The sequence below is a fragment of the Sparus aurata genome, chromosome 11 (genome assembly GCF_900880675.1).
Source record: "Sparus aurata chromosome 11, fSpaAur1.1, whole genome shotgun sequence".
Lineage (NCBI taxonomy): Eukaryota > Metazoa > Chordata > Actinopteri > Spariformes > Sparidae > Sparus > Sparus aurata.
The window spans coordinates 2,030,775-2,058,279 of NC_044197.1; the positions used below are offsets into that span (position 1 = coordinate 2,030,775).

General features: G+C 42.8%; 2 protein-coding genes across 2 annotated transcripts in view; one reads left to right on the plus strand and one right to left on the minus strand.

Annotated features, from left to right (window-relative positions):
- The window catches only part of kifap3a (kinesin-associated protein 3a), a 35,820-nt gene extending 31,204 nt beyond the window's left edge, over positions 1-4,616 (plus strand). Inside the window, exon 20 of the mRNA XM_030432852.1 lies at positions 1,603-4,616. Coding sequence (XP_030288712.1) covers positions 1,603-1,702 — 100 coding nt within the window. The 3' untranslated portion in view covers positions 1,703-4,616. The remainder of the gene's footprint in view (positions 1-1,602) is intronic.
- The window catches only part of LOC115591137 (protein Niban 1-like), a 29,246-nt gene continuing 6,356 nt past the window's right edge, over positions 4,616-27,505 (minus strand). Inside the window, exons 2-14 of the mRNA XM_030432851.1 lie at positions 18,590-18,720; positions 17,997-18,125; positions 17,790-17,904; positions 14,169-14,333; positions 13,344-13,459; positions 10,662-10,766; positions 10,206-10,368; positions 9,453-9,640; positions 8,631-8,777; positions 8,203-8,322; positions 7,982-8,089; positions 7,777-7,888; positions 4,616-7,683 (exon numbers count right to left, since the gene is read on the minus strand). Coding sequence (XP_030288711.1) covers positions 6,392-7,683; positions 7,777-7,888; positions 7,982-8,089; positions 8,203-8,322; positions 8,631-8,777; positions 9,453-9,640; positions 10,206-10,368; positions 10,662-10,766; positions 13,344-13,459; positions 14,169-14,333; positions 17,790-17,904; positions 17,997-18,125; positions 18,590-18,720 — 2,891 coding nt within the window. The 3' untranslated portion in view covers positions 4,616-6,391. The remainder of the gene's footprint in view (positions 7,684-7,776; positions 7,889-7,981; positions 8,090-8,202; positions 8,323-8,630; positions 8,778-9,452; positions 9,641-10,205; positions 10,369-10,661; positions 10,767-13,343; positions 13,460-14,168; positions 14,334-17,789; positions 17,905-17,996; positions 18,126-18,589; positions 18,721-27,505) is intronic.

Here is a 27,505-nt window from a genome sequence, read left to right on the forward strand (position 1 = left end):
CGGCGGGGGGGGGCAAAGGCAAAACAGAGGAGGAGGGAGGAGGAGGAGGAGGAGGTGGAGTGGGGATATGGTGCAAGCTGTGTAACTGATCGCTGGAAGTGATTTGGCTAAAAACAACACGTCATTATAGGCGCTTGCAGGGGCAAAGCAAACAGCTCGTATTTTAGAAGTTGGGCTGAGGACGACGGGCCGGCCGGCAGCACAGACGGACGGGATACGTGTGAGAGGTGGTGTCATCCATCAGAGCCCAGTTTATCCATCAAACGCTCCATCCTGGCGTGGCCCATCGCTGTGACCCCAACACCACCGCCGCCACCGCCGCCAGACTCCCAGCAGCTGGTCAGAAGATGGAGCGTGAAATCGTCCCCCACCCTCCGTATCCACATCCCCATAGTAACTGATTTATACGCTGTAGATACAGGCCTTTTATCATCCCCCTCAACAGGCCCCTGTTGCCGGGCAGAGGGCAGCCAGGTCCTCCAGGTTTGGCCGTCAGCCTCCGCCCTCGTCACGGCGGCGTGTTTTGACATCTCTCAGGATTTTTATGACTTGGCCGCTCTGCTGTTTACCCCTCCAGCCATGAGCAGTGTGTAACTCACACACTCGTTGTGGATGTCCAACACCTGCAGCAGGGCAGATGAATATTACATTAACTTTTTATGAGCCTCTTTTTTTCATCCGTGCTGTGACTGAGTGATCGGTCTGACCTCGGCAGGGAGGAGGTTCCCTGAGAGATGTCTGGTGTCAGAGCTCCACCTGCTGGTGTGATGGTATAAAACTAATATATCCCTGATGGTGATCCGAAACTCTAAACTATCACATTATGGGGACAAAAGTATGTGGACAACCAGTCAGTCTAGCTTGTGCTGATTAACGTGATGTGAGATCAGCCTCCACTCTTCACTCCTGCCGACATTAGTCAGGTTTGGAAGTCAAAAAGAGGGATATTCATCTTATTTATTATCGCCCCGGCTGGTTTTTGACATTATCTACATTTTCCAGATTATCTGTGTCTTGCGCTTTTTATGTACAATTGCAGTTAATTAATTTAAAAGTGATTTATTTGCATTATTCTCTCTCTGTCTGCAGTCACCACTCTGTGTTCTCACTCAGCACTATCTATCTTCAATTTAACATCACAAGTGAGAGCCTATAAACACAGAATAATCTGAATCTGCAAAGCAACTATTAACCAAAGTTATTAGATAATTGTAATGGAGGCGATGTGTGAAGTCGCAGCCAGTCACCTCCACTGAACTGTGGACGCGACATGTTTGATTCATTAAACGGACCGTTTCATGCCGACATGTCCAACTTCATACATCAGTGGATTTAATGCCACTGAACAGAAACATTTAGAAAAGTTAACTCTGGGTGTTTTATGTATTTATTGAAATATATTTTGTGATTTACTTGATGTTCAGACGGCAGTATGAGCAAATTAAAGTCCGACTGACTGAATCAGTGACCGTCCGGCCGACACACACCTTTTAATGAAGAGTCATCCATGACTGTATTTGTGTATTTGTGTCCTCCTCATCTCTGTCTGGTTCTATCAGACTGTATTAATTTCCCCGTCTCTCCCCTCTCTTGCTGTCTCAGTGTGTCGGAGCAGTTTGTGGCAGCAGCCCGACCCGTCAGCGCCTACGGCTTCCACCCTGACGACCCGTTCTTCTACAACTACAGCACGGCCTCCCGGTAAACCTGGAGCCTCACACACACATAAATACTGTACAAACACTGTCTGCACTCTGCAGCCGATTGTGAAGGAATAATATGAACACGTGTCTTAGCTTTATGTGTCTCACTGCAAGAATTATCATCTTAATACTACTGACGCTAATTCAGGATCTCCGCTGGGACCAGGTGGAAGTCATTTCTTCTTGTTTCAAGAGGTTTAATTTTAGTTTTATTCTGAATTTGTAACTTAACACTTGACTTTGCTGAAGTGATTCAAGAGCACCCGATATTGTTCTGTTTTTAAAGATAAGCTGCATTCAGACTTTGTGATTGTCACCACAGTCTGCCTCACGTGACGAGTCACATTATTTAAATCAAAAGAAACAAGAGCTCATCGCTGTGTTTTAAATAGTTTCTGGCAACACGATTCAAAATGAGTTGGGATGTGAATAGATATGCACATAAAATCAAATAAAAAAAACGCTGCATTACTTTTGGGGACCAGAAATATTCACAATAAACAAAATAAAACCTGAGTTTGTCACAGAAAAAACTGCCGAGTGAAACACTAAAATGCCCCCGACTGATTCTGAGTAGTTTATATTTAAACTCAGTGCTGGTTTGAGTCTTTCATGCAGAAAGATCTGAAACATCAGATTTCTCCTTCAACAGAGATGTTTTGTAAAGTTTATAAAGGCTTCTGAACACCAGCTTCACTGTCTGAAGTCCTTTTTTAAATTATTTATCATCAGAGTCTTTAACTAGAGAGCGAGTTTAATGTAAGCGGAGACACGACAGATGAAAACATATATTCTTCCCGCACTGTTACAATTATTGTTTTTCAATCTGTTTTTCTTCTGTGAGTGGAAAGAAAATGTGGACGGTTTATTTAAGTTCATATTTCTGTTCTGGGCATTTATGCAAATTAGTGCCGATTTAATTAGAATCCTGATCCCTCAGAAATCAGCTGAGGAAGCTTCATGGTGAAGTCTGGTTGTCAACATTTTAAATTAAAGAAAAAAAAAAGTTTGCATTAAAAAAAAAAACGTTTGTTTAAATGATTTTTTTCTTCAGACTCTGAGGCAGAAACACTCCACTTTTATTGCTCTGTACAGACTCTTTAAATAACTTCTAAACACTAAAACATGGAGAAAATGGATCTTTGATGGCTGTTGACAGCATTTTCTTGATTTATTGAGCGATTAAAGAAGATATTCAAAACTCCCGCGTAAAAACTTCTGGCTCTGATGTCGACAACATGAAACAAGAAAGATGAAACTGGATTTGTTTTCTTTCATGTTGAAGCAAATTGGTGAATTTTAAATAACAAAATGCCTCATTTTTACATTAAACATAAAATATCACAGCTTGTTCTACAAAAGATAATAATCTTAATATAAGTAAACTCCCGGGCAAGTTTTGTGTTTATTATTTATTTATTTTATTTTTTTCCCTTTTCATCTGTGGTGTCTCCCCTTCAAGGATTTTAGAGGCTTGAAGAGAAAAAAGTGCGAAAAAATGAGAGAAACTCTTTCTGTCTGATCCCTTTAATCGTTCTTTATGCAACATGCTTCAGATAATTATACGTCAGGATTAACACTTTGTCACGGGTCGGAATGTTCTCAAGTGTTTACTGGGATATTTGTTGGAAATAGTTATGCATTAACTATGGAATTTGGTGCTTATTATTATTATTATTGTTATTGTTATTGTTTGTAGGAAATACTGTAGACAGAAAGTTCTGTTGGCACAATTTAAATTTAATTAATACCAATTAATTGCTTGTATAACCTGAAATCTTTTAATTAGTAGAGGACTGAAACTACAAAAATAAAGAAATAAATTTAAAAAATGTTACGCCATAAAATAAGAATTAAAAATATATGTAGACATTAATGTCATAAAGGCATAAATTCTATTTTACTTTGCTTCTGTGTTAATGCTCTATTGTTTTTAATCTTACTATGCATTTTACCTTTTTTTATTGATTCATTGTGTTATTTGGCAAAATCCAAAGGTAACCAAAAAATAAATATGTTAAGTTAAATGTTACAGTGAATAAATATGTGTTAATACAACAGTTAATCAATTTAATACAGAAATGCCAATTTAGTCATGATTTATAAATAAATCAATGGCTACATTTATTTTATTGTATTTTCTGTGCATTTAATGTCAGTTTCATATTTATTGAGCCATTTATTTATTTCTGATTCCGGCAGTATCAGTCGTGAAACTTCTACAGGAAAGCAAACAATCCAACATGTCTGACAAATACAGTAATAACTGAACTATTACTAAATGTTTATTTTGGTGTAAATGGAGCTTTTCTTTCATGGAAGTCAAAGTGGAAATGCTCGACTAACCAAAGTTCAATAACTGTCTGAGACAATTGTCTGTATTTTCCCTGTAATAAATACTAAATGACACAGTTCTGTCAGGAAACGTCTCTGAAAATTATGGACCAAAAAATGAAAAGTGACCATTATTATGTTTTTGTTGGGGTTTTTTTCCTTCTACACTGGAAGCTCTGCAGTCCACTGTATGAAATCTAGTCCCTGGATTAAGATGTCGTTTATCTTTCTATCTGTGAATGTAATTTAAGAAGAAATGTTAACAGCCTTTATCTTGAAAAATGTGTTTTAAATATGAACAAATGTTAAAGAGAATCTGCTGCAGCTTTTTATTTTTATCCTTGTCCTTGATGTGCCTGGAGCGCCGCTCGCCTGCTGAAATATGAGCTACTTTTTTTTCTGTGGTGCAATATATCATATAAATGGAAGGAATATTACTGAAGTCAAACTGTGTTTAGTTTATAATCCCTCACAGATGTTGGATTAGTTGCAGGTTTTTGATATTAGTCAGTGCGCCGTGTCTGTGATCTGTTAAAAAAAAAAAAAAATTTGTTGTGGACCATAAATAAATAATCAAAGCATCGTGCTGTGTTTGTTTTATTGGCAAATAAATCCATTTATTGTTTGTGTTGCTTTCCCAACACTGAGAGCAGAGAGTTCACGCAGGAATCGCTCGAGGGCATGTTTGTTTACAGACACTTATTTTATTATTCATATTTCCACACAATGTTTCCATTAAGCAACATTCATCTGGCGGTCAGTTCAGGTCATCGCTGTAAACTAACCACGTCTGCATGAGATGCTCTATACAGGGAGAAGGCACTCGGTGGAGACGGTGCTCCATCACAGGTGTCCAGACTCGGACCGGTCTCTACGGCAACCGCATCCACGCGACAGAGGCGGATGCCCGTCGTCGTGTGAGTTAAGGCATGTGGAGGCACCGCGGAGGTACGTAAAGGCACTTTGATGAGCTACTTCTTCAGTTAAAATCCTTCAGTAGGTCAAAAGTTTAACTTGTGCCTGAACTACGGTTTCAGTGGTATCAATCAAGCTGATCGATAAACAGTCTAATATAATCAAATATCTGTTACTGTGATTTTTAGATTAGTTGGTGACACTTCTGATTTAGAGAAAACGCTCAACATTTTTCCCTGAGAGCGAGATGTTCAGATGGATATCAATCTTCAGTATCAGCGAAGTTTGATGAGTCTGAGTCATTATGATCAATCGATGATGAAGACGTTTGGGTGATGAGCGAACCGGCCGACCTCCAGACATCACAGCCTCAATCTGGGGATTAATACACGTATAATTAACGTATAAATCATTTTCAGATTGAAGATAAGTGTCACTCCTTTCCTTTATGTGTTATCAGTTATACATTTTAATTTTTTTTGTAACTGTACACACTACAGCTTCGTTTCTTTGTCACTGTTCCGTGTTATTTGTTGGAGGTCGACTGATATTCAATCGCAGCAGAAATGAAACTCTGGACTTTTGAACTTTCAAATTTCAAACCAAGAGTGATTCAACTCATTCAGTTACTTTACCTGAATTCATTTTATAAACTTAATGACTAGTTACTTTGCAAATTCATGTTATTTTATAGTTGTGGGCGGGACATTGTGTGAGACGACACGGCGTCAGAGCTAACATTTCTAAATTAGTTTAGAACTGCTAACGTTTATTTACTTTATCGGCAAATCACTGAAAACACGTGATCAGTTTATAAAGGAAGATGTATTGTAATGAAATGTGTTTGCTGAACTTTACAATATTACCTAATTATGTTCCAGTAAATATACATTATAAATGTGACGCGTGTTGTCGGGCTTTTTACTGCAGCATCCAGTCTTCATGCTAAGCTAGGCTAACAACGTCCTGACTTCAGCTGACGTGTGAAAATTAAAAAAAACTGATATCCATCGTCACATCGTACTCTTAGAAAGTATTTTCCATAATATTTATCTTCCATAGCACATTTCAAGAAGATTCTTCACAATCTTGATAAAACATTTCTACATCCAGATTTTCTAAAACAGTTTGGTGCTAAAATAATCGTAGTGTTAAAAAACAAATCCTGTCGGAATGAATCAGACCTGTTGGTTTGATACAGCGGTAATATATTGATATGTTAATGATTTGTATAAATAATTTACAGTAATTTCATGCATATGTGTTTTTAAAAAAAGTTCATGGAAGTGTGTGAATGTTTCCCAGGAGTCTCTCTGTTTCTGCTCGGAGGACCGTGTTTGAACTTCAGGACAGTTTGAGGAAGCGGATCGTGATCTGGTTCCTTCAGCAGAACATCCATAATCCCTCCGCAGGACAGCGACGCAGGTGCTGGTCCTGATGCTTCATTCCTCTTTTGGAACTCCATCGGGGTAATGCTGCACCAGCTCCTCCACCTCGATCACCTCCACCACCAGGTCCCGGATCTCCTTAATGGAGTCGAGGGCCTGGGCTTCAGGGCTGGAGGGCGTTTCCTCCACGACGGGTTCAGAAGACTCAGAGGGTGTAGCTTCGGCTGTAGCTTCAGCTGTAGCTTCAGCTGTAGCTTCAGGTGCCTCCACGCTCGCTCCAACCTCGATGTCACTGCTCACGGCTTCAGTCTGGGTCTGAGGAGCCGGTCTGTCCTCAGCCGGATCATCTGAACTCAAAGGTAATTTGCTGGTCCTCTCGTCCTCCAAGACGTCAGAGGTCGTCGAGACTTCGTCCTCGCTAATCTGTGTCACTTTGACCTCTTCCACGGACTCGACATCCGATGGAGCCGCCTCGCTGCCTACTGACACATCCAGAGAATTTGGGTCTGAGCCTGTATCTGGTTCTGCTTCCTGCAGGCCCTGGCTGAGGTCTGCAGGTGTGAGTACAGCTGTTTCACCACTAGAGGGAGCCTCTAACTCAGTTTGTGAGCTTTCACAGTGCGTCTGTCCTTCACTGTTGGCTGCAGTTTGTGACTGAGTACCTTCTGCTGAAGTGTTTTCAGGTACATCTGTGGAATCAGGAGCTTCTGTCTGTGCTGCTGCTGCTTCTACTTCTATCTTTATATCTTCTACAACAGCAGGAGTTTCTGACAAAGTGATTTCTGCTTCTTTTGGGGCGTCTGTGTTCTGCTGCAGAGGCTCAGCAGCCGTCTCAACTTTTTCTGTTTGGACAGAAATCACTTTCTCTTGGGTCACAGTTTCTGGAGCGGCTTCTATGTTCACTTCCTGTGTCTCTCTCTGGTTGGTTGTTGCTGCTAAAGCTGTGCTCTCGACAGCAGCCTGAGTCACAGTTTGGATGATCTCTTCTTCTTTGGGTGCCGGTACTTCTGCTTCCTGACTGACAGCGACGCTCTGTGCTACCTCTTTTTGCTCCACCTTCCCCAGAGGCGTCTCGATGACTGCCGCTCTGTCTGTTGAGGCTTCATTCCGTAGAACGCTGTTCACTTTCTCCACCTTCTCAGGGGTGGACGGCTGGCCGTTCACCGCAAGAGGAGACGCAGGCTGCGGTTCAGAGGAGGTTTTAGTCGGAGAGGCGAGCGCCATGGCGGGGCTGTTGGGGGTGGAGACGGACGGGGAGGAGAGGCTGGAGCGGCTGGACTGACTGAGCAGGTCTCTGCTGTCTGTGAACAGGTTGTACTTCTTCAGGCTCGCTGCCTCCTTCACCACTGCAGGACGAGGAGAGAAGAAAGGGTTAAAACCAATCCTCTATCCCTGTGAGGTTGTGTTTGTGTCTCATCAGTGTGTATGCAGCGTCTTACCTTTAGAGACCTCCTTGTCCAGAGTCTGCAGGAGGATGCTCTCGTAAACGTTGTCAACATGGATGAAGTTGGAGTGGTCGGCGTCGCTGAACTGTTCAAGACCCTGAAGCTCCTGAACAGACAGACACACACACCTGAGTCAAGCTTTACTGTGTGTGCATGATTACATACTTGTTTTGTGTGTGTGTGTGTGAGAGAGACTCACAGTTTTGCAGGTGGGGTTGAGGTTCTTCTTGATGAAGGGCAGCGTGATGGAGACGAGAGCCTCCCTGGAGATCCTCTTCCTCACTGTGCTGCTGTCATAATCATATTGCTGCAGAACAAAGAGGAGACTCTGTGTCATGTCTCAGGTGTGTTGACGTCACATTTTCATTTGACTACAGTGATAAAAATGTGTCATCTCATTGTTCTCAGTGACATTCTGACCTTGAGCACTCTGTGTTTGGCCTTTTCGATGGCGGAGCTGGCGTTGTTGGGGTTGTCCGGGTTGTCCTGGACGGCTTTGTAGAGCAGCTGCTCGAACGTGTACGCTGCATTCTCCATCAGCTGAAACACACACAGAGGACCAGATCAGATCAGACGGCTGCGTGAGGCCCCTGATACAGAGCTGGAAATCCCTTTTGATTCATGTGTTCACACAGCTGACACTTTCTTTGTTTTAAGTCTGAAACGCTGAGTCAGTGCATTGAAACATTACAATCACCAGTGTGTCAGAAATGCTGGCTGATACAGTGACTCAGAGGAAATTCCTCCGCCCACTCTGAGTGAGAAACACGAGAGCTGAGCTGTCTGACCGCGGAGGAACTGAATGAAAATAAATCAGACGTGAGCTGTGTGTGTTTGTGTTTGTGTACCTGCTGCAGGTCGATCTGAGCGCTGTGAATCACTCCTGTGATGTTCGAGAAGCCAAATCTCTCCTGCAGGTGTTGCAGCTTCTCCTGCAGCGAGCCGATCTTCTGGTAGCAGCTCAGCAGGTTCGGTTTCACCATGTCAGAGAGAACCTGAGGGAGAGGGAGAGGAGGGGGTTTGAGAGAACGGCCTGTTTAGCTCATGCAGCTGCCTGAAAACAAATTTGCGCCTTGAATGATTCAGTTTGTGTCATTTTAAAATGAATGCTGAGGAACTGCAGCTACAGGTTTCTGTCCCTCCTGGAGGCATCTAGCAGGAACACTCAGAGTTTAACAGCTGGATTGTTCACATTCATGACATTTCTCTCACCTCACCACAGTTTTATATGCAGCGGTGATGCAACATTGGTTGCTGTCATAGCAACACCTGCTATCAGTCAGTGCACACACGGCTAAGTGGAGCCAAATGCAAAACAAACTGTGAACAGCGAGAGTTCAATGAGTTGCTTGAATTTCACACAGAGTTATTGTGATGTAACAAACAACTACTTTCATATGAATTCATTGTTGGAACTACAGATCATCAGAAAGTGCTCATTACACTTTGTGAAAGGTGTGACGACTTCACATCGCTTGTTTAGACAAAAATAAAGCTCAGATATTTCTAATTTACCGTGACGTAAGACAAAACATCTGAGGCTGAATCACGAGAACAGTTGGCGGTTGACAGCAATCCCAATGATCCCACACTCCTTCATGACATCAGACATCTTTTGTTCTGATTGAGAGGTTTGGTCTTCAGTAACAGATTATTTCTTACTGACAAACCTTTTTGAGTTTCTCTTTGTCTCCTTGCAGCAGAACGTCCTGACACACTCGGTCCATCATGGTTTCACTCAGCTGCCGTCCCTCCTGGAACCCACAGCTGATCGGCTCCATCAGTTCCTCCAGCACCGAGCCCAGGTACGGCTGGACGGACTCGGAGCACAGCTTCTCTGCCGGCTCCGACACTTTGACTGAAGACGGAAAGAAAATGTTAAATGTTAGAACACGACCTGAACCTGCAGGGACACTCACACGTTCAGCTTTTGGCTTTGACGAGTCAGAGACATTTATCATGTCCGTGGAGGAGAGGCAGTATAACCATTAATACATAGACTCATTTCTCCAACAGCCTAAAATGAGTGTCAAACAGGCTAGCATCATTAGCTTCTCCAACAGGCTAACATCTGTATTAGCTTCCCCTAAAAAAGTGAAGCTCCAACCCCCAGAAATGTTTGGTGGACTCAGATCTTCAGCCGACTCTCCATCAGCGTTGTGAATGAATTCACACTTTTCCTTTCAGAGTGTTTCTGTTTAACAAATATAAAATAAAGCCAGCTCCACGTTGACTTGGATTAGACTCCTCATGAATCTGACAGAAAGAACATCTGCGTGTCTTTATGCGTACACAGTTTTATGCATCTGGCCTCGGCTGATCTTTGACCGAGAGCCAGTTTCATTCACATTTATCACAGAGGAATGCAGCTCATCCTGTGTGTGACAGCACCAAGTATCAGTCAGACCAACAGGGACATTTACCTCGGATTTTTTCCTCCAGTTGCCGCCTGGACTCCAGGATCTGGTCCATGTCGGAGTGGATCAGGACCTCCTGCTGCCGGACCGATATCCGACAGTCCTCCTTCAGCGCTGAGAGTCCCTCCAGCAGATGCTCCTGGACCAGGATGTAGGCCGCCTCCACCGTCTGGGTGCAATCAGTGAATTCAAATAGAGTTTCTAAATCTTCATAAGGAGTGACTTCATTTGTCAGTTACATAAGAGCAGTAATTCAGGGAAAGGCCTCCAGCGTGAATGCATAATGTGTGTTTTCAGATGTAACTGGATTAAATTTGCGAGCCCATCAAACAGAACGCTGAAACGTGTATATATTTAAATCGATTAAAAAAAAGCTCTTCATGTGCCAATTTGCAAATGAGATCCACATTTCATCTGCATTGACATCAGTTATAAATTCCAGCATATTTCTGCGCGACTCACAGCGAACCAGACTCTCTTCTTCTCCGTCTTCTTGGCTTTGAGACGAGGCAACATGTCTTTCTCAAGAGACGGCAGCAGCTGCTCCATCACCAGGTTGGCCATCACCTACAAACACAGACACGACACTTTTCATACTGCCTGATAAACCTCAGATTAATGAGATGCTTCCATTTGGCAGATTAACCATGTGGGGGTTTCATTTCACACCGATTCGTTTAGAGAATATGCTAAATTTTACAAGTCTTACAAACTGGATTTTGACTCTGGGCTCCTCTTTGATTACAAACACATTTCTAACGCTGCATTTTCTGGAAAGACATAATTGAAATTTTGCCATATTTGGTTTTGAAATGGTTTAAATACTGAGGGTTCCCGCTCAGCTTGGGATCAAATAACTAACTAAAAGTGATTCTCAGTCCTGGATCAGCATCAAAATACCAGATTTTCTCCAATCAAAAGTGCAAAAGTTCATGAGAAAACAGCTGAAATATTCAACAACTGCTAATAATTCTGGATCCAAACCAAATCTGATCTAAGAATTTCATCAAGGAGCAGCAACAAACACAGTAAACCTCGTTGTCAGAGGCTGAACTGTTGTTAACAGCGAGGTCATGTTGTTGTGTTCAAATCAAGACTGTCAGTTTACCACACACCTGTTTGTCAGGTGCAATAACATGAAAACACGAGGTTTACAGAATAAGAGCACAAAAATATACAACAGGTGTTCAGAGTCTCAGAGCTGCAGCCAGTCGGAGAGAGACGGGCCGGCTGTCAATTCATTTTAAAAACAGGCTCGTTACTTTTGTTTGATTATTTTTATTTCCCACCATCACAAGACTGATTTCAACCAATCAGCGAGACGAGACAAAGACGTAAAAGCCGTAAACAGACAGAGAGGGAGACTGGAATGTGGAGAAAAGGCGTGTTAGTGTCTCGTATCTGCAGAGAGTTTCTGATTTTCTCTCTTTGTTGCTGCTCGGGACGCTTTACCAACCCAACATGTGTCTATTTGACGTCCTGGGAATGAGACTCAACAATCAACTGTCTTTGTGGTGCGTTCAGGAACAGCTGGGACAAATCCTACTGATTCTACCTTTAATGATACGACAGAAAGAAATCCTCACTTGGTCTTTTTTTCACACTAATGGAAAGAAAACATCCAAAATGCACATTCAGGTGTTTATTTTAGTTCAGATTTCTGTTCTGGACATTGATGTAAATCAGCGCATATTTAATTAGATGGCCTCATTTGCATATTTAAACATAATTTCAGAAAACGTGGGAAAAAAAGACAACTCTGCATAAAAATAATCACCTGTGGAAGTTTCATGGTGATCTATTAGTTAAAATGTTTTTTTTTACCCCATCAGCCTCTTAGATGAATATTGACCTTGAACATGTGAGCACACACACACACACACACACACACACACACACACACACACACACACACACATGTTGAGTCTGACTGATTGACGATTTGGCAGCTGTTTTAAAACCTGCTGACATTGTTCGTGTCGTATCTGCTGCCAACATTTCACTCATTCCTTTCATTTGTCACCTCTGACTGTGTGTGTGTGTGTGTGTGTGTGTGTGTGTGTGTGTGTGTGTGTGTGTGTGTGTGTGTGTGTGTGTGTGTGTGTGTGTCAGTCAGTCGAGAGCTATGTGGAAGAAAAAAAGTGCCGGTGAGTGCAAACACGCACGCTTCGGTATGTACTGTTACTGCACGTGTGTGGAGCAGAAAAAACAGGAAATGTCTGACTTATTGCTCAAACAAATTGACTTTAAATTGTGTGTGTGTGTGTGTGTGTGTCGTCTCTTCCTGTAGTCAAACTTCCTTTCACCTCCAACTAATTTTGAACAGACACAATGCGAGCGAACAACAACAACACAATGGAGCGTGAAAGCCATTCTGTGGGAGGATTCCTGCTCAGAGACGAAAACAGAACCAGCAGGAAGCACAACAGAGAACAGAGGGGAACAAAACGCCGGGAGAAGAAACGAGTGAGAGACGAGTGTAAGACGGACGGAGAGCTTCTCTCTCTCTCTCTCTCTCCACAGAACATTAAAAGCAAACAGGGAGAGGATGCAAACGAGCCGTGACTCTGATTTGTTCACTCCCTTCATGCAAATACGCTGCAGCCGGTAAACAGAACGGAGGAAGCTGCTCGACTGTTTCTGACTCTGAACTCCGGCAGGTTATAGATTTCAAGTTACACGTATGATGAGGAGGTTTAAACCCCTCGTGATGTTTAGTAATGAGGAGTGAAATGCTGCTGCTGAGGCTGGTTAGACTGCATTTCTCTCTCCTATCCAAACTAATTGGGAGGAGGGTTGTGTACGGACTCAGTTATGTCAGTACAGCAGCTCATATTTAATCAATCAATCAATCAATCAATCAAGTGCTGCGCCTTCACAGAGAGTTTAACCCTCAACATCACACTGTAATTAATCATCTGGTTGGAGAGGTTGTTGTTGGAGATAACTTGGGTTTATTTCCATCGTCTTGACCGACAGTATCTTGACATTTTTGCATCCCAAACTGCCAACCAACATGCTGTTTAGTAGTAAAAGTCAGAAAATACAGGCTCTGAAATGTACAAATGAAGGGAGAAAAAGTCAAAAGCTGTCAGATAAATAAATAATCAAGTACAAGTACAGTAACAAAGTATCCGTACGTACCCTGACGTCACTTCCTATCAGCATGTCCCACGCCTCGTATCTGCCTTTGTCCTGCCTGTAGAGCTGGATGGCCTTGAGGAAGGCCTGCACCTCACACGTCTTCTTCTTCAGGAAGTCTGACGGATCACACACACACACACACACGCACACACACACACACACACACACACACACACACACACACACACAGGCACGTTGTTTGTTATGAATGAACTACCATTACAATGTGTCTTCAGTCTCTGGTGTGTGTGTGTGTGTGTGTTCCCTGTGATTAAGCGCTGCGATGTGACGTTCATAAATCTGAATGAGATGGAAAGATTCATCAACATTCTCGGCTGCACACAGCTCAGATTTCTCCTGGTGAGGCGAGTCTGTTGTCATGGCAACTGTCGACAGTGGTTCAAGTGATGCGATACAAGCCGAAAATGCATCTCGCAGGTTACAAAACACTCGCTCCTATGATCGGCTTTTCCTGTTTGTAGCACAGTTGATCGCTGAGCTGCAGCAGGATCATTCATTTAACTAGATACAGAACTACAGCAGGAGGAGACAGAAGATGAGCGTGCAGTCGAGAAACAAGCAACAGAAATCAGTGCAGACTCTCAACCTCGTCTCTTCTCTAACGTCTGTTTCAGCCTCCATCAAGCGGCTCTACTGGAGCGCTTCATCTGAACGCAACAGAGCAATGTGCGAATAAAACATAAGTACCGGTGATTTAGCACTTTCTTTTTTAAGCTGCTGTGTTCTCAATGGTGGATTAGTAAGGTGTCCGAGAAAGTAGAACAGAAACATCTTCTCTGTCCTGAAGGTCCGTGGTCGTCTCACCTTGGTTCTGGTGTCTGATGCAGTCCGACAGGATGGAGAGGAACGCATCTTGTTTGGCTTGTTGCCTGAAGCAGAAGTAGGAGTCTCTCCTGTAGGGCAGACGCAGGTAGACCGGAAACTGTCCAGGCATCCCCGCCAGAGGAGGAGCAAAGTCCTCCTTCACGCCTGAAACAGAAACACAATGTGTCTACAAACTGTATGAAGTTTAGGCCGAGACAAGACTTTGTTTCTATCCTCCATCCTGAGCGATCGATCACAAGCAGACAGCTTTTCATCAGTCACCTGCATTAACAAGCATCTCAAGTGTCCACCTGTGATCAGAGTACGATGTGTTTTACTTAATGACAAGACAGAACTTCATTTAGAACATTAAGCCGAATTAACAAGAAGGTCCAAATAATGCAGAATGAGTCGGAGACAGAGTTTCACAGAGTTTATAAAGTGTCTCCAACTCAACAACTCACTAAACTGACACATTTGTTAAGGGAGTCTGGGGACTTTCTCCACGGGGACAAAGAAGGAGCCTATATTGTTACTGTTTAGTGTCTTTGTAACATGTGACATGTTTAGATCAATAACATGTTTCTTCTTTCATAAATGGAGTGTAAATGGTGAAATCAGTGTAAACAGTGTGTTCAAACAGCTGATCAATGTTGGCAGGTAAGACTTTAGCACTTTAGACACAGAAGCAGACAGGCTGGTAAAGACATGCTGCCACAAACTGACACTTTTTACAAGGAGACAAACAACTTCAGCTGAAAGATTTAATGCTGAACTGACAACAAGGACACAATGTGTTACAATCTGTCAGAGACACAGTTTCACAATGTTTATAAAGCTTTACGCTACTCAAAAACTCCTTAAATTAGCTGATTTGTTAAGGGAGTCTGGTGATAGTTCAGTGGTTGGATCAGTTGAAACAAACGGTGTGTTCTAAAACATCTGCTGCTAACATCGGCAGGTTAAGAGAGACCAAACATGTCATGAACATCACAGTAAACCACCTTCAGAGGTGGTCTGGACCACATGTGATCACATTGTTGTGTCTCAATTCAGGGACTGCATCCTTCAGAGGAGCATTTGAAGGCCAATCATGTCACAACGCCTCACAAAGGATCCTCCAGATGCTCCTTCTCTCTGAAGGACTCTCCTTCAAAAACCGCAAAGACTGAACTGAGACACAGCACATGTGTCCTGCGCCACGCTGAAGGACCGCCTACTCAACTGATGTCCTCTGAGAAACAGGAAGAGGAAGAGGAAGACGCCACAACAACAAGCTGAATGGATCACACACTGTCTGATTTATGAATGAAAACATTTCATTGACGCTAATCATGTCAGATATTTACAAATAAAGTAAACCTCGTCTTTGTCGGGCATGAAAGAAAAAAAAGTCACCAGACTCCCTCAACAAATGTGTCAGTTTAGTGAGTTGTTGAGTTTGAAGAATCGTTATAAACTCTGAATCTCTGTCTCTGACTCATTCTGCATTATTTGTTCCTTCTTGTGAATTCGGCAAATGTTCCACATGAACTTCTTTCTGTCTTTGTGTAAAATAATGTAGCTGAGAACCGACAGACTTCAGCTGTCCAGATGTTGACGACGGGCCTGAACCATCTCCAGTTATTATTTGTCTGAAACATTAATGACCCACAGAACAGGAACAATGACTCAGTGAGGCTGATTATTACTTACTGTGTGTTTAAACATGCAGTAAGTGATAACGTAGTAATGTGGAAATTAAATCTATTATGTAACTTCAGCTTTCTGCACATTGGAGCATTAACACTTCACGCATCATCGTGCTCAAAGCTCTGTCGGCTGTGAGCTGCTCTCTGTGACAGACCGTCTGCATGAATGACTTCTGAGCGCTGGCGTGGGATGTGATCTAGTTTGTTGATGACTTGACAGGATGAGACTTCCTTCAGGCCCTCAGGTCAGGTGTCAGCACCAACAAGATGTCTCTCTGCTTTATTATATTTCATGTTTCAATGTTTAAGTGTAAGAACAGATTTTGCAGCTGTTAGACTTCTTCATCGTCCTCGTCTCTTTTCCCGCGTGTTTGATCAGCTCCCCGTCCTGAAGATGAACATCCATCGTCTCGGCATCGAACATCCAAAGAGTTTATATTCAGTTATCAGAAACAGCCAGAAGACGATCAGGTTACATCGTTTACATGGGACGATTCTTTGATTTGATGGGTTTATGAAAAGATTTAGGACTGTTTATTCTGATCGAGGTGTTTTTATGGAGCATTTTTATTCTGTTTTTTATTCTGTTTGACTTTTTAATCGATTATAATCAGGATATCAGGCTCCCTGTAAACGCAGCGAGTGTTGGTGTGAGCGTCACAAGCAAGTTATAAAAGACCAAAAGCTCAGTGAAACCATGACAGTCTTCTTTTCTCTCTTCTGTGTTTCATCACGTCTTTATTCTCAGCGTGTTCTGTAGTTACACTGCACTGTTTGTTTTAATCTGTATTTTTTGCAGCTGAAATTTGAATAATGGGGATCCATTAAAGATTAATGATTGAAGATCAGGGAGGATCAGGTGTGTTGACACAGGTCATCCAGGTCTGTGTTCAGGTGTGAATAAGTGTTGTGTAATGATTCCAGGTGCGCTGCAGTAAATAAACAGTAAATACATTGGAAACCTTCTGCCTGTTCAAACCTGCCTGCACTTACAGAGGAAACCACTGATGACGTGGTGAGATTAAAGGAATATTCCACAGAAAATCATCTTATCAAACACAAGGAGTATTGTAGAATTTCACCTAAAAGCTGTTTCCTGTTACATCATGTGCTCTGTGTCGCATGTTTCACCTGATTTGTGTGACTTCATATTTAGATTAATGTGTCGAACTGGTGTAAATATTCAGAGTAAACTCTCTGTAAGCGGCGGCTGAATCAGCAGAGTTCTACTAAATGTTCTCACTGAAGTTCCTTCAGTCCTTTTGCTCTGCGGACTCCCACCTGAGCTGCTTTTAGCTCTGCTGTGGGTGGAGTTTGTTCTTCAGAATCACACTTCAACTTTCTCTTCTCTTGGATTTAAGATCTGAGGTGGATGTGTAAACAAAAAGAAAACTGAACAGTGAGCCCGAGTTTAAAGAGCTGCTGGTTTCAGCACAAACATGCTCAGTGATCCTGTTTCAGACACTTCAGAACATCCAGCTGAATGTGAAGTGGCACATGATGATAGATGATGATGAAACTTGTCATTTTCTTTTTGTTCTGCAGGTTAATGTGTAAAATAATATGTTTTGAGTGTGAGGCCGCTCTGTTCGCTCTTCTTTTTATTCTCCTAGACGATAAGAGACACTTTGAGAGCATGTTTGTGTGCAAACAGCAAAAAATAATCTCTTTACGTGAGAAGCTCGTCTTCTGCGGAGGTTCACGTCTGCTCAGCATTTGTTGGCCTGTTTTCACAACACTCACGTCTGAGGCTGAAATCATCCTGATAATCAGCCGGTGATCCAACACCAGATAAAGATAAACACACTTTAAATAACATTTTAAGTCTGATACCTCCAACATAATAATAAATACAAAAAAAATCACTAAATGGCTCCATCAATTCTCTACGAGGTGATAAGTGATAACATTTATTGAGTCTTTCACTCACTGGTGTCGTCGGGGAAACACTTGTCCACCATGGACATGTACTTCTCCTCGGTGGTCAGAACGGCGCCCCCTGTAGGCAGCAGCTTCTGGCGTGGAGGAACTCCTTTAACAAAAGTCTGACGAGACGACAGAAGAAGAAGAAGGCTGTGAAAGAGGCTGTGAAACTGAGTTCTGGGAGCGTATAATCAATCCTTGTGGTCGCGCTCACCTCCAGGCTGTCGTGACACTCCAGGCAGTAGTTGGCTCTGACCACCAGGTACCGATCCCTCCACTTCCTGGTTTCGTCGAAGAAAAGGACGGCGTCCTCGTACAGAACCTCGGCCTCCTGAGGAGCCTCCTGGTCCACACACACAAAACACAGATATAAATACCATGCTGAGAATCTGTCTCATCCTTAGAAATAACTTACATTCAGAAAGAGGTTAAATCCACACTTTTACACATCCTTTATAATATTATTTTCTGCTACAAAACCCCTGAAATGAATGATTATGTCCTACAGAGGGGATTAGGACCACCGTAGGTAAAAAAATATATTAATAAATACAATAAATAAATAAATACAGAGCCTGAGGATGGCGGGGGTGTGGAGAGAAATTCAAAGAACATATTTCTATATTCTGTCAGAATATAAAGGCATGAACCTTTATTTTCTTGTAGATTATGATCTTTTCTTTTTGTTAGTCACACCTTCAAAAGTGCGTATTGGTGCAACCTGTAACCAAACCTCCTGACTGGCTCGGCCTGTTTTAAAGAGTGAGTGTGCAGCCGTTGATTCAGCTGAATCGCTGGGACACGTACCCTCTGTTTGAGCAGCTGCGTCATCTTCTCTTTGTGTTGCTCCAGATCATCTTCGAACTGACAGAAACAGGCGGTGGAGTACTGCTTCTTGTAGTACGGACTGAACGCTTTCAGCTCAGCCTCGGCCTCGCCTGCAGGACGACAGACAGGACAGGTAGTGTTTAAAGTCAGGCTGACTGGTTTCATTGGGAGATTTCATTAAAGAGCTTTAAAAGCAGCGATAATGATCGAGGATCACTGCTGAACACTGTGACCTCAGAGCACCGGGTCAGATTTCAGACTAACAATAAGAGAGAGGATGCTCGGCGGGGCGGAGGATGAAATATGAACCAGGAAGTCTAGTTTGAAGCTTCGCAAACACAATGACTCCGTGTTTGTGCTCGCTCGAGACCACATTCTACAAACATGGTTGTTCACAGCACAATCAGCTGCAAGGTCGTGCTGAAAGGCTTATTTTTATTTTTATTTTTATTTAGGAAATGAATCAGCAACTAATTTAAAGTGATTCAGACGTGAGCAGGGGGGGAAACTGTGGAGCAGAATTGAGGTTGAATGAATCATTCTGGAACAATAACGTACAAAAAATGCTCCGACACCAACAGGACTGCCAATAATCAGGGAGGCAGGAATTATTCACAAAGTAAAACCACATGTGAAGAACGAGCTGGACGGGCAGGAGAGGAGAGAAGAGAGGGAATATAAATCTGTCCATCCTGTTCTCCACGTCGTCGTTAAAACAGGAGAGAGTTGTTTCGCTGATTAGAGAGTAGGTATTAATCAATAAACAGCAGCCTCGCAGTTGACCTTCAGACTGAATACTTCAGGTGTTCCCCTGCTTCCAGTCTCTATGCTAAGCTAGGCTAATCATATCCAGCTCTGCTCTCGACACAGTCATGAGCTCGACGTCCATCTGAATATTTTCAAGTGTTGTCAGATTAATTTGCATAAATGAAGCTGAATTTGTCAGAACTGCTCAAAACTTTTCAGACGTCTGTGCAGCGACTCATTTGCCAGAAATCTTCACACACACACACACACACACACACACACAGTTTTCTGAAAAACAAAACCTGAGCTCATCTTTTTTCTATCTCTTCCTCTGTGCTGAGACCGGCCAAAGTCTTGCTCCCGCCTGGATAACAAACACCAGATGATATCACACGGTACAGTAATCAGGTCACTGAGGCTGCTGTTAGTGTCTGTGAGTAACTTCTATCCAGATTACAAGCGTCCAATCAGACTCTTTGTCTCTGTCCAAGTCTCCAAGGCCACTCTCACTTACACAGCATCAACCAACCAGACCCCCTCACCCCTCACCCCCCCCTCCCTCCCTCCTGTGGTCTGTCAACCTACGACTGCTGGCAGTGCATTCACACGGTTACAGAGAGAAAAGAAAATCCGCTCCGATTTCTGCCTAACCGGGACAGATTCCTGACACGCAGGGATTCAGTTTCTACGGAAAAACAAAACAAATCTCGGCAGCGCAGACAGAAGAACGCTCCGTCCAACACACCGGACGAGTTCTCCAGTTTCTGCCTGCACGGCTGCAAACCACATCACGAAAAAAATAGATCTGCTCGATGAGTGTTTACTCAGACTTAGACGCTCAATATCCACAAACTATTACAGGTAATTCCCAGTGACACATCCTGCACTTAAAGGATCAACATGGCTGCTGTTTATTCTCTCACTGCACTGTGTCGGGGTTGACGTTGGGTTCACGGCTCTTTCATTATCTCTCCGGGACGTCTTACATCAGGGGATGATGACGCCAGCTGCACATCGCTATGGCAACAGAACCTGCAGTGCTTCGTCACATCTGGGCCGAGGAGGGAACATATATGAGAGTTTACATGTGGAGAAACAAAGTCTGTGAGCATTTTAAGGGTGGATACAGACAGACAAACGACCCGACGAAGAGGTCTAATCATCGTTGGACATCTGACAGTACTGGAAAATGACATTCATCGTCAATTCTCCAGAATTCTCCGTGCACACGTCCTGAACACTGTCTACAACACAGCCTCAGTACACAGGTACACCATCACAACCTCCTCCTCCTCCTCCATCACCGTCAAAATCTACTGTATGTTTTGTTCAACGTCCACACGGACTCGTGGCAGTACGTGGGAAGTTACATCGTTTGAGACGGACATATCCAGGGGCGGATTTTAGACTTCACCGTTGAGGACGATAGACAGAAACATTTCTCAAATGTGGTGTTATAACAAATGTATACGAGGAAACCCTGATTAGTGGGAATACTCTAACTTCTTTGGCGTGTGCTCCTCTAAAGTACGGCTGCTCGTGATGTCTTAGCTACAGTTTGTGTAAGATTATGAACTGTGAAAAAGGTTTTATGTGATTTTCTCATGTCAGCAGGTCAACAAAACATTTGGATTCTCCCACCGAACATCCTCAGAGGTTTTCTTGTTCTGGTCCAGATGTTCGGATGATCCTTCTGAAATCCCTGTCCACCACCAGCAGGGTACAACTCCTGAATGAAATGTCATCTCTGTGGACTGGAGGTGGAAACTGTTAACGACGGGAGCAGGATATCCAGCGTGATGAGCTGATCAGAGGGGAAAGGCTTTGTCAGGCCTCGTCAGGGTCAGCGGGGAGACGAGAGACAGCGTTGACCTTTTTACACGCCACATTGTTTGAGACCGAGGAAAAAACAAGGAAGGTCCCCTGAGATCCTCCATCCACAGCTCCGAGCTGCTGATGAAGAAACAACCTCCTTCTTACTTCCACTGTGAAACACAGTCCGTTAAAATACGCTCAGCGAATCCTTAAATACACAAACACCTTCAACAGGACAATTCAATTTCAATTTAGGCTGTTTTTAAAGTCAGCAGTTGGTTGTGTGAAGGGATCGTTAGTCAGCCTTCATATATTTAACGAAGTTATCGCAGATTTGGGATAATAAACCGATAAACTGATGGTGTGTAATGTGTTAATGTCTTTATCATGTTTTTTCTACATTGATTACGGCGTTTTCAAGACGTTAATGATCCTAAGTTACAAAAAAACTACTACAACTTTAAACTTTGGCCTTATAAAGATCTTAAAGATGCAATGTGTAAGAATCGGCGTAGAAGCTGCTAACTGCGGCTGCCCTTAGCTAGTTAGCTCAGTTAGCTGCTCGGCTAGCGGCTCAGACTCGGAGCTCAGGGACTAGCGGAGGTTTAGGCTGCACATTAATGTTTTAATTTTTCAAAGTTCCAACCAAAATTCTTACATACTGCCCCTTTAATTTAATGGTTAAAGAGGTTTTTAAGAGCCCAGATTTACCAGATAGCATGAAATCCATCCCCTTTAATGTTTAAGGCCCCTGAACCTGCAGATAATTCATTGAAATCCCTTTAAATCTCTTAAAGGGACAGTTCACAGTATTTGTTTTTGTCTTGCCTTGTATACATCTAGATTGTTTCAGTATGAGCTGCAGAGTCTCAGAGATATGGAGGTTTGTGCCTTTGAGCTGTCAGCAGAGGCTCATTGGGCACTGAAACAGAAAATAACTTTTTTTTCTAGACAACACCCGGTCGTCCACAGACAGAAACAGAGACTCTGCTTATGTAACGATGTAAGCTGCAGCCTACTTCAGTCAGGTTGGAGGTTCACATTTTTCCAATAAAGAAGAAGCGGTGAGTCACTCGGGGGCGATCGTAAAAAAGCTGCAGGTTTCATCTTACAGAGAGAACGCAGAGCCCGGACAGAAAACGGATTTTGTTTGTCAGCTGGTTCGGTCGCTGTGGCTGCAGCCGGGACACAGTTGATTCCTCCTCTCGCTGCTCACAGAGGATTTGAATGGCCTTGACGTCAGAGCTGATCTGATCACTCAGCTGCTCTTTATGCAAATACAACCAGCCGCTGTTTGTTTAATATATTCACTTTTCAGGTTGAATGGCTATATGCAAACACTGGATGGAGGCTGGAGGAGGGAGGAAGCACCCAGACACACCTTGAGATGGCCTTTATAATACATCCTCTTTGTGTGCAAAGAGGTTTGATAATTGAGTCTAAAAGCTTGTTACTTTGGATCTGTTTGGATCTGAGAGCAGTGAGTCAGAGAAGAAGTGAGATCTTTGACATGAACTGAGGAAATGTGTTCAGACTGCCAGCACAGATCTGTCTTTTGGTTTATCCAGATTGACTTCAGGAAGTCTGAACAGCAAAATAACCTGCATGAAATGTGTCAGGAGAGACAGAAACGGATGGATGGATGGATATCTTTTTTTGGGCCCCAGTGCATCACGCAACGATGTCATTACACAGTTTGGCCGCTATGAAATTTGGCCCCAAAGCCGGGCGCTCTTCCTGGGGGACTTGACGCCTACGTGGTTACCACAGCAACCAACGTTGGACAAATAAAAATAAAAGTGCCGACATCCTGATCTAAGAAACAAGTTCTGAAAAGTGTTTTAAAGTTCCCTAACGGCCTCCACATGAATGTCTGCTGACCTACAAACCGGTGTCACTGTCACATCACACATCGCTGATCGACGCCGTTTTGAATGTCAAATGATTCGTTTAACTCACGCGGACATTGAGCGCTTTGTTGTTTTCACCTTGTGCATAATCAGCTGCACAAAACCACAGTTATCAGTAACAGCACACGACAGCATGCTGCACACAGCCGGCGTTTTCTAAAAGGTAACGGGTGTATTTTGGGGGATTTGGAGTGATTTTTGCCTCAGCTGTTTAAGAGAAGAGCTCCAAAACACACATCAAAATACACACCAGCCAATCTTAACGATGGATATTTAGTATGCAGAGGTGGGCGGAGCACCTGAGACTGGGCCGGACTGTGGTGCTGATGAGACTGCAGCTATCCCGACACCAGCAGCGCGAACTGGAGACCGTCGGACTCAAATTCAAGGAACGAACATGGCGATAAACATTTGGCCTTTAGCCTCCTCTGTGAAGTGCTTTTTTTCATTTTCCGGAGGCATTCCTTCATCACAAGTCAAACCATGTAGATATGTCAGCAGAGTTAAAGATGTGACATAATGATCCTTCCATCTTTTTGAGGTTCATTGAGCTGAACCAGGAAACAGTTAGCATCAATACAACTTGGTGTTGCCAAGATGGCTGAAGAGTTCAAGCTTATTTATTCTCCCTCTACGTACAGAAAGAAATACGTCCATTTCAAACACCTCCAGGCGTCCTTCACGTTAGCATGCATGTTAAGCACGACATCCTTCACTGGAGGGCGCCGCTCAGAGTCAAATCGGCCTCCATTTTTACTTCCTTTGTTTAATTCCTGTCCTGATCTTCTCACAGCTGCTCTGTAGTAACAGATCGTCTCTGTTGTCGAGCAAAGTGACATCACGCAGATGTTTAAAACCCCCTCACCATCTTTCAAAATGTCTTCCTCTAACCGCGAGCCATCAGAAAAACTTGCAGAAACACGGTTGAAATAAGCACAAAGTAGGAACAGAAGCTCCGTCTGTATCCGTATCAAACCTCCTCACACCTGAATCATTTTCACAGTGTGCAGAAAAATGTGATATTTCATAAACAAAACAAAAATATTTAAAAAAAAAACAGAATCAATATCTCATTAACATGATCACTGATGACTCACAGTCGCTGCTTTGTCTTGTTGTTCAGCACCGTTCTCATTAATCAGCAGGACTGAAGCCATCTGCCTGCTTCTCATTTTCTGTCCTCTGGCACCAGTAAAGAAAAAAACTGTTAAAGCTGAACATTGTGCGGCGCGGCGAGCACAGATCATAAAGATATCATATGATGCAAAACAGACGAAGACAAAATCGTCATAAAAGCAACATCACAGGGTCGTGCAGAGCGGACGAGCCGTCACACAGCGAGCGTCAGTGTTTACATGCAGACTAATAACGTGGTCACATGAACCACAGACTGTCATTATGTGGACGACATTATGCTCATAGCTGGACTTCACGTCTCCAGTTTTCTTGTAACTGAAGGGCGTTCCAGCCTGTAAACACAACGTTTTAATGTGAGAACGGGATCGTGACAATCTGCTCTGCCAGCTCATCCCAAAACTCAACACGTCCACAAAAACAAAAACAAAACAAAACAGGTTTTCTGTTGGTTTAAGAAAGTTTTCGTATTACCAAATGTGTTTGTCTGAAAGTGGATTTCTCTCAGGAACTCGGTGCTTTCTGCAGCTTTTGTGCCAGGAAACTCTTTACGATGATGTAATTATCCTCACATGCCTCTCCGTAATACATCCCTCGTACACACTCACATTTTAACAGTCCGCTGGTTGAACACTCGCTGTCTAATTGTTTATTTCTTTATTCTAAAGAGTCGCGAGTGAGCTCAGAGTTCAGAGACAAAACTAAAAATAGCGATAATGTGTTTTTATTCCATTGTTGGTTTGTCATGAATCAGTTTTAAGGTTCTGTTAGGAGACAATAGTATAATATGGCTATCACAGATATATTGATATCGATGTATTCATCCTCTGAACCCTCTTTTGTAATTAATTATTATAATGCAGAAGCAGATGCTCGTGGTAATTCATAATTATTCAATTCTCAGGGAAGTTTACGTTTAAGTTTCAGTGCACAGATTTCATTTTAGACAATAAAGTTCATCATTAAACTGTAAAATCTGCCTCTAATGAGTCTTTGTTATCGTGTTTGATAACCACATTTCAGGGATCATAATAAAAAATGTGGCTATCAGCTGATAAATCAATATTGGAATGTATCTGTCAGGCTCCAGCTGTCAAAAGCATCAATACTTTGGTTACTTTTCGATACCACGTGTTTAAAAAAAACAGAATATGTGCAAACGTTTAAGATCTACAATCAGATTTTCACCTGAGTCTGCACAGATATTAAGATTATTATCAATCTGCTGGTACGTTTTCAGTTACTGTGTGCAAGGTTTTAATAAATAAATAAAAAATGGGAGCTGTTTTGTGTGTTGAGGCCTTTGTTTCTTCTTGCCATCGAGCACTGAGGAGTATTTCTTTACACAAGCGTTGTCTCAAAGTTTAAACTTCTGGTGTGTTGACAACGTTTAGAAACACTGCGTGGTGATAATATGTGGCCGTGTGCCGTACGATACACCTGCTGCAGCTGCACAAGAACACAACACCTGGCGAGCCACACCTGCAGAATAATCCACGTTGTAGATGCAAGTAAAGCTCCTGGAAACCAGCTGAATAATCCTGCGGCTCGTGTGTGTGCGTAGGATTTCACTCTCGCTCAGCTTTTGTTAGAAATACATCCAGGAGGTGCAACAGAGTCTGCTTCATCTTAAAGACCGGTCACTGAAATATGGTTATAAACTTAAATGTATATCTAGATATCTAAAACAAATGTTGTGTTTGTTTCATACGACATTCATTTCTTTGGGTTTTTGATCCCCGGACAGAAGAAGAAACGCTCACAGTGATCAATAACCCTCCGAACACACTGTACATGTTCACAGTGACAAACCTCTCCGTCACCTGAGACGTGTGCTGGTATGTGAACTATGAGTGAGGGGTGTGTGTGTGTGTGTGTGTGTGTGTGTGTGTGTGTGTGTGTGTGTGTGTGTGTGTGTGTGTGTGTGTGTGTGTGTGTTTCACTGAAGAAACCTGCTCCTCCACCTCCAACATCTATAACGTCAGACCAAAGTAGAAACATTCTGTCTTCACAAGTTCTCGCAGGTTCTTTGCACGTTTCATCAGTCGTCTGAGGATGAAGTTCGGTCAGTTAAAGATTAAAAGATAAGGCCACTTTAATTATTGAAGGCTAGAAAACACTCAGACAGCTCAGTCGTCCACCGGAGCTGCACAATCCTCCAAATTCATTTCCAAGTCTCATTTAGATATTTCAGTCATCGTCTCCTCAGTTTAAGTTTTCGTCGTCCACGAAACATTTCTGGAGCTTCACAGTAAAACAGCATTCGAGGAGAATCACACTCAAATGAGAGACTCTCGTTCAGAGCGTCGTCTTCTAATTCAATTCATCTACAGGATCAGATGTGGACGGCTCGTTAGCTCTGCTCAACAATTTCACGAAAGCAAAACTAAACTTGTACCGTGAAATTAACTCATGAACTCACTCACGATTTATCAAGTCGCTGCCAGCTATCAATATAAACTGCAACTGTTTTGATAATCGATTAATTGTTGATTGCAGCTACTAAAACATGAGCATCTTCTGGTTTCTTTTCGTCTTTTGTGACAGTAAACTGAAGATCTTTGAGTTTTGGAGAAAATGAGATGAAACGCTGATCGACATTATTCAACATTTTCTAGAACAAACCAAGGAATCGATTAATTGAGAAAACAATCGACGGATTATTCACAATGAAAACATTGGTATGTTGAAGCCCTGCAGTTAAACACAAGGTCACTTCACCTGCACACACTCAAATGTTATCCTCCATCACATCTACTACAGGTTCAACCTGTAGAAATGTGTAGATTTACTCAGGATCAGTCACTGGGTACTTCTGTGCACTGAAACAGCGAGTTGTTGCATATCTGCACAGTGACGTCGTGAATATTTCCTTCTGAAACAGGCCACCGAGGCAGGACAGTGTGTTTGTGCGTGCGGGTGTTCAGAAATCAGCGCTCACTCTGGATTGTGGACTTTTCTGAGTGAGTCTCAAACGTCTCTCAGGAGAGTACGAGTAAAAATCTAATGAGATAATCACAATGAGCTGGAGAATGTCCCCCCAGTGGATGTCTGAGTGTGTGTGTGTGTGTGGAACTTTAACAAGTCCGCACATGTTATTGTTTCCACACACACAAACTCTGACATGCAAACACACATGATGACAGGGTGAACAAGTATGCAGACACACTGCTGACGACGTCTCTAAAACAGTTTCAAGTTAAATCTACACGTCGAGTCAGAACTCACAAATACACACGTTCAGAAGAGGCTCAACGTGTTTCACAAAGAAGTTTAATGTACAGTGAGA